General features: G+C 52.2%; 1 protein-coding gene across 1 annotated transcript in view; it reads left to right on the top strand.

The window, feature by feature from the left end:
- The first annotated feature begins 124 nt into the window (after positions 1–124).
- TLL2 (tolloid like 2) overlaps positions 125–6,671 on the top strand; it is a 94,044-nt gene continuing 87,497 nt past the window's right edge. Inside the window, exon 1 of the mRNA XM_014956167.1 lies at positions 125–234. Coding sequence (XP_014811653.1) covers positions 207–234 — 28 coding nt within the window. The 5' untranslated portion in view covers positions 125–206. The remainder of the gene's footprint in view (positions 235–6,671) is intronic.

Below are 6,671 nucleotides of genomic sequence, written 5' to 3'. Positions count from 1 at the left end.
CCCCGCCCCGCCGGTTCCCGCGGCGGCGGTGGCGGGGCTGCAGTGCCCGCATCCCGGGGGTAGCCGTGCCGCCCTTCTCCGCCGCTATGGGCCGCGGGGCCGGCCCCCTCCGCCGTTTGCTTTTATCCCTTTTACTCCTACCTACAACCGGGACGGGAGGACGAGGAACCGCCTTCACGGTGGGGGAACAACCGGAGGAGCAGCTGATGGAGTACCGAGACCCTTGTAAAGCCGGTAAGAGAAGCGGGAGGATTTTTTTTTTGGGAAGGGGGGGCAACTCCGGGAGAAGTTTGTAAGGATGGTGACGGTGGACAGGTAGATCCTACCAACATCTATTTTGGAGACTCCAGTGGCCACCGGGACCGGCTCCGGGTTCACCTGGCAGAGGTGGGAAACCGCCTGGGCATCCCCAAATCTCAGCCGGGCACACGGGGAGCTCCCCCGTCCCACCGGGGAAAGGTATGGGGGGGTTCTCGTTGCCCCCCACCTTCCTCTCTTACCTGTGAGTCACAGCCTCGAATGTTTGTTTTGTTGGGTTTTTTAAAAAAAAAAAAAAAAAAAAAAATTTGGTTTTTGGTTTTTTTTTTTTTTTATAAAAAGGGGATAAATCGGCCTGGGGTCTTTTAAAAAAAAATAATCTCCCGCTCCCCCACCTGTTACCCGCCCCTCCCGGGCCAAATCTCCCGGGAAATGCCCGGCGCTGCGCTGTTTTGGTGGGGTGTCTTCTCCCCCTCGTCCCCCCCCCGCCCCTTCTCGCCCATCTGAGCCTTTTCCCTGCATTTTTCCAGCCTGTTGGCAGCTGTTCCAACTTGTCCCGGGGTTCCCTCCGGCCCCGAGTCGCGGGCGGGGAGCGCACCGGAGCTCCGCGGGTTACCGCTGCCCCAGCCCGGGGAGGGAAGGGGGGGCTCTCCCGGCGGGCAGGGAGAGCCCCGGGTCCGGCCGAGCCTCCCGGTGAACCCAGAGACTTTTAAGAGTTGCCTCCGTTTGAGTCACCGCATCCCTCCAGCTGCCGCATCCCTCCCTCCCTCTCTCCTTTTCCCGGAGTTTTTGGTTCCCGTTTTGGACTGCGCCGAGTTGTTTTGGAGCTCGCCGTGACCCCCTTTGCACCGGTTGGTCTCTCCAAAAGAGCTTCTGTCAATCCCTACGGGCTTAATTTGAACCCAGGTTTTCTCGCCGGGAGACGGGGGGGGTCGTGTTCTTGGTGTGGTTGTTGCTCCCTTTTCCTTCCACTTTATGGGGGAAACGTTGTGCTCTTGTGAATTGCCTCTCTGCTGGGAGATCGATACCTTGTTAGTCTTCTTCCATTTCCAGGCAACTTTGTGCAAAAGTCCTGGTTTCTTAATACTGTAGCAATTGGGGGGGCAAAAAAAGAAAAAAAAAGAAGAAAAAAAAGGAGTTTTCTTTGTGTGCCATGTTCTTGGTCTCTCTTTTGAGGTGGGGTTTTGCCCCCCTCCCTTGTGAATGCCCTCCTGGCTGTTCCCCAGTGTCCCTTGGTGATAGTGTCCCTCGTTATCAGCTCTCTCCTGATTGCTTTTTAGGGGACTGGTGGCCGTATCGGCTCACGAGACGAGCAGTGTCTATCAGAGCCCCTCTGCCTTCTATTGCAAGTTGTTTAACTGGCCTTGTACACAGGCTGCATGCTGGATTTTATTCCAAAATCCAACTCTTTCCTCTTCTCTCCACAGTATTTTTTTTGCACTAAACATTCCCTTGATCAGTAAGTGATTCGATCTGTGGTTTGGTGGGTTTTTTTTTAAAATCCTTTTTTAATCAGTATGGGACCCAGCCCACCCAAACCTGCTTTACTGTGTTTGTGGCTCCTTCTGAATGGTGATGAATTTGTCTGTCTGTCTTTCCAAGGAAAGTAGTTGTTAGTGACAGAGCTATGGCTCAGACCTGGAGAGCTGCAGGTACAGTGCTTTGGCTTTTTGCACTAAACATTCCCTTGATCAGTAACTGATTTGATCTGTGGTTTGGTGGGGTTTTTTTTAAATCCTTTTTTAATCAGTATGGGACCCAGCCCACCCAAACCTGCTTTACTGTGTTTGTGGCTCCTTCTGAATGGTGATGAATTTGTCTGTCTGTCTTTCCAAGGAAAGTAGTTGTTAGTGACAGAGCTATGGCTCAGACCTGGAGAGCTGCAGGTACAGTGCTTTGGCTTTCCCATCTGAAAATCTATTATCCTTAGGTAATAGATTCCTTAGATATATTTATCTATATCCTTAGATAATCTATACCCTTAGATAATCTATATTATCTATTTCTCCTCAAAAGTACGGTACCATCTCTGGTGGGTCTCACTTCCACTTGGGACTGTTGGGTATCACTGTCGGGTCAAGTATGCAGAGGATGAGGGATGCTCTTTTAAGGACCACACAGACAACATTTACTTTAATTGACTTACCTACGTCCAACAGGGAAACTGTGGCAGAAAAGGGAAAAAAAAATTAATTATTTCCCCAACCTGCCACTTACCTGCCTGTGCTGTAAGACCCTTTCTGTCTCCTGCAGTCCCTCATCGTCCAGGCTCTCTGCCTCTCACTTCTGCATGGATGCAGAGAAGAGCCTGGACTGCAAACAGCAGCCTGCCTCCGTGGTACAGAATGATATGGGGTTGGAAGGGACCTCTGGAGATCATCTAAGCCCATCCTCACCTCCCCTCCTGGCGGGCAGAAGAACCGTATGTGTGTTATTCCTGTCAGTTCGATTCAGCCAGGATCAGGCGCAGAAATGATCTTTACGTTCTGACTTCTCAGAATTTAAATAATACTTTCTCCTTTTTCTCTAACGCTCTTCCAGCATCTTCTTGCCCGTAGAGAGGAAGGAATGAACATGGACCTCTGGGGGGGTCACACAGCCCTTTCCTGGAGCCCAGAGCCAGGCTGGTGTTTCTGCCAGGGCTGGCACACCTCTGTCTGCCGCGGGGGCTGCCAGGCAGCCTTGCCCGGCGTCGCTTTGGCTTTCCCCAGGCTCCAGTCCTGCCATTTAAACCTGCTTTTTTTCCCCCAGTCTGCGAGGCTGTGGGAGGACAGCACGGTGCCTTCTGCTCTGCTGTAGCCCTTCTCACCGGTGAGCACCGTTACCGGCTCTCTCGGGTTTCAGTCTTCTTTTCTGTGGATGATGGGACTCAGACTCTGTCAGTCTGTCCAGACCGGCTGTGCTTTCTGGCTCTCAGATCCAGTTTCTTTCCCCTTGGGCTGTATCGACCTAAAGTGCAGAGTCCTTGGGCTACAAGGAGCTCCTCACATGCCCTGTACCTGTCTCTCTGCACTGAGTGGCTCCAGGTTTTCGAGTCAGCCCCAAAAAATGAGCAAGCAAGGCTTTTGCCACATGGACCTGTGTTAGACCCTGCCTCTCCTTCTCCCCTTGCCTTGCCCTCACAGCCTTCTTCCTCTTCCAATGTTAGACCATTAACAGAGTTAAGCAGGAGTTTACTGCTGAAAGCACCACCCCAAAGGGTCAGTCCACCCAAGGTGAACGAGTGAAGAGATCTGTTTCTGTAAATGAAACGAGGTGGAGACCTCTCTAATGGAGTCATCGCTCCAAGACGGGCCATGTCAGGACATGGACCTGTTGGAATGGGTCCAGAGGAGGCCATGAAGATGCTCAGAGGGCTGGAGCACCTCTCCTGTGAAGACAGGCTGAGAGAGTTGGGGTTATTAAGCCAGAAGAAGAGAAGGCTCTGGGGAGACCTCATAGCAGCCTTCCAGTACCTAAAGGGGCTACAGGAGAGATGGGGAGGGACTCTTGATCAGGGACTGGAGCCATAGGATGAGGGGTAATGGTTTTAAACTGAAAGAGGGGAGATTTAGCTTAGATCTCAGGAAGAAATTCTTTCCTGTGAGGGTGGTGAGACACTGGAAGAGGTTGCCCAGAGAAGCTGTGGCTGCCCCATCCCTGGAGGGGTTCAAGGCCAGGCTGGATGGGGCTTGGAGCAACCTGGTCTGGTGGGAGGTGTCCCTGCCCAGGGCAGGGGGCTTGGAACTCAATGATCTTTAAGATCCCTTCCAACTCAAACCATTCTGTGATTCTGTAACAGGAAGCCTATCACGCTCTCTTCCTGATGTTCTGTAGCAGTGATAAGTCATCTTAACTTCCTCGGGCCTGAGCTTCTCCCCTGGTGGGACAGTGTCAATATTAGTCTAGAAGCGTGCCTGGCCGAGAGGGCAGTGATTGCAGACCTGCTGTGAAAAGCTGGGGTGCCCGATATGTTTTGTGAGGGGAAGTTTTTGATGGTCCTGTGGGCACTGTGAGGCTGGCGGGCGTGATTGCAGACCTGCTGTGAAAAGCTGGGGTGCCCGATATGTTTTGTGAGGGGAAGTTTTTGATGGTCCTGTGGGCACTGTGAGGCTTGTAAGGATATTTCCATTGCTGCTGTGGACACGGGCTCCTGGGCATGGTCTTGTGGCTGCAGATTGTGTGCAGGCTCTTAGACCAACTGCTGCTCCACTTAACGTGTTTTCCAAAGCTGTTAAAACTACTTTTTTTTTTTTTTTTTTTTTTTTTTGCTGCAGGCTAATGGCTGTGACCCAGAGGCCGTGATGGATTTAGATCTGGCAGGTTACGAAATGAAAGCTTGCCAGTTCCTCATCCTTGCAGCTCATGCCCCGAGGTTGAGTGCAGGCTGTCGATGGTTCATCTGCTAGTCTGGGAGTGAAAAACCTGGCACATGTTCCCTCTCTGTTGCCTTAGCTCAGGGTGCAATAATCTCCAGCAAGCAAGGCAGGACCCACAGCCCAGGGCAGTAACCTCCTAAATCACTGCAGCTACTGGGATCCACGTGTCCAGTTACCAGGGCTCAGCTGGTGGGCTGTTAACTCCACTGCTGCTCAACCTCCTAACTCCAGCCATCCAGGATTTCCTTTTCCCCGTTTGTGGCTGCTTTCCTGCCTTTTTGGTAGGGTAGGGAGAGAGGGCAAAATGCCCAAAAGGCTGATAAAGGGGGCAGTTGAGGGAGGGCTGTGCTGTGGGTTGGAGATGCCAGGGGTTGAGGTGCCAGTGCTGACTCTGCCGGGTGGGTTTTGCTGAGTGTTGTGTGTGGTGGGTCACTGGAGCTTGTCCAAGGGAAAGGTGCAAAGGTTCCTGCCCGGATCTGCTCCGTTACAGATGGAATAATGTCGTAAGCCTGACCCCTGCTTTGGACAGATCTGCTGCTCAGAGGGTCCAGCTAAAGACACCCGGGTCCGAGTGAGGCTGCTTGGCAGCCAGGCAGCAGGAGAAACTGAACTACAGATGTCTGGTAAAAAAAATAAAGCCCAAGCACATCCTTCTGGGGCTCCTCAGGCAAACTGGAACCAAAGGAATTAAATAGGCTGCAATTTGTTCTGGTAGTTATTTTGGTGCAAGCTTATATGAACTTTAATTTGAGGTGAAGAGCAGAATCTGCGAGGTTCAAAGTGACCTCTGGAGAGGGTATAGTCCAACTGGAGTCAAGAAGGGGGAGGTGGTGGGAGACATAAATAGGAAGGGGAGCTGGGCCCTGAATAATTTGTCCCCTGGGTATTTGCAGGCTCGATGACGCATTCCATCCAGTGGCAAGCCTGTGACAAGGCTCTTTTCCACTTACCAAATGAGCAGAAGAGGAGAACAAGCTGCAGTTTGGTCTCAGCATCTTGGTTCCTGGGTACTTCGGCTCCTAGTATGGTGCCTCCTGCCCTTTTTTGAGCTGGAGGTGCAACGTTGCTTCCCGAGGCCTGGCGTTTCCCAGGATGGGGGACCGTTGAGGGTGTCCTGTGCTTGGAGTCCCCTGTTTTTTGGCACAGTTCTGTCTGCTCTGGTGTGGCAGTTTATTCTCGTGTGGCATGTCCTGTCTATAGGTTGACCATGTCCAAACGTGGGCCAACCTGCAAGTCTTGATTCCCAGGCCAAACAGGCGATGCCATGTTCCTCTTTGGTTTGGCAATGGTGGGATCACTGGCAGAGCATGTGCCAACTTGCCCTTTCCTTGGGAATCCCAGATGTCTGTGGAGGAATCTCATTTGCAATTTATGGATCATCCGTAAAGCTTTGAAGCCTCTGAGCTGGTGTGGAAGGTCTGGGTGAGTGGCCAGTGCCTCTGGTGTGGGGCTCTGAGTTGTAGAAGACGGTGGCGGGAGCCAACAGCTTACCCAAGGGTGGTCAGTGTGGTGGTGTTGGGACCTGAATCCTGGTCTCCTGACATCTGAAGTCATGTGGGCTTCCAGAAGAGAAAGTTTTTTTCCTCCTTTCTTTTCCCCCAGTACTTACACATGTGCTTGGAGGGAAGAATGTGGGACAGAACCCAGTTTGTGGATTCCTCAGTGCTGACACTTAACATTTATAGAGGAAGGAGAAAGCTCTCACCAGTAGCCGTTCCCCCTATGTTTCCCCCCTGTCCCCAGTAGGCTGCAGAAAGGGTTAAACGCTCAAGCAGGAAGTTGAAGGAGCCGTTTTGGGTGGTCTGGGAAAGAATGAGAGAACAGACTGTTCAGCCTTTAATTTACCTGCTTTGGGGAGGTGACAGCAGCCACGGAAGGGAAAACAGGTGGGTGAGGGCTGGAGACACCCCGTCTTTACGAGCGTTCGGCGATGCCGTCGGGGAGGCTGTGTTCTGCAGTGAGGTATAGCTGCAGCAGAAGCCTTCTCCTCAAAGGGAAGGTTTAAGGTGGATTTTATTATAATCCTAGCCAAGAGCAAGCTAATGGCTGTGGCTT

This window comes from Calidris pugnax, unplaced genomic scaffold, assembly GCF_001431845.1.
Source record: "Calidris pugnax isolate Ruff unplaced genomic scaffold, ASM143184v1 scaffold196, whole genome shotgun sequence".
NCBI lineage: Eukaryota > Metazoa > Chordata > Aves > Charadriiformes > Scolopacidae > Calidris > Calidris pugnax.
Note: the sequence above shows the minus strand (reverse complement) of the source record. Positions and strands in the feature narration are given on the sequence as shown.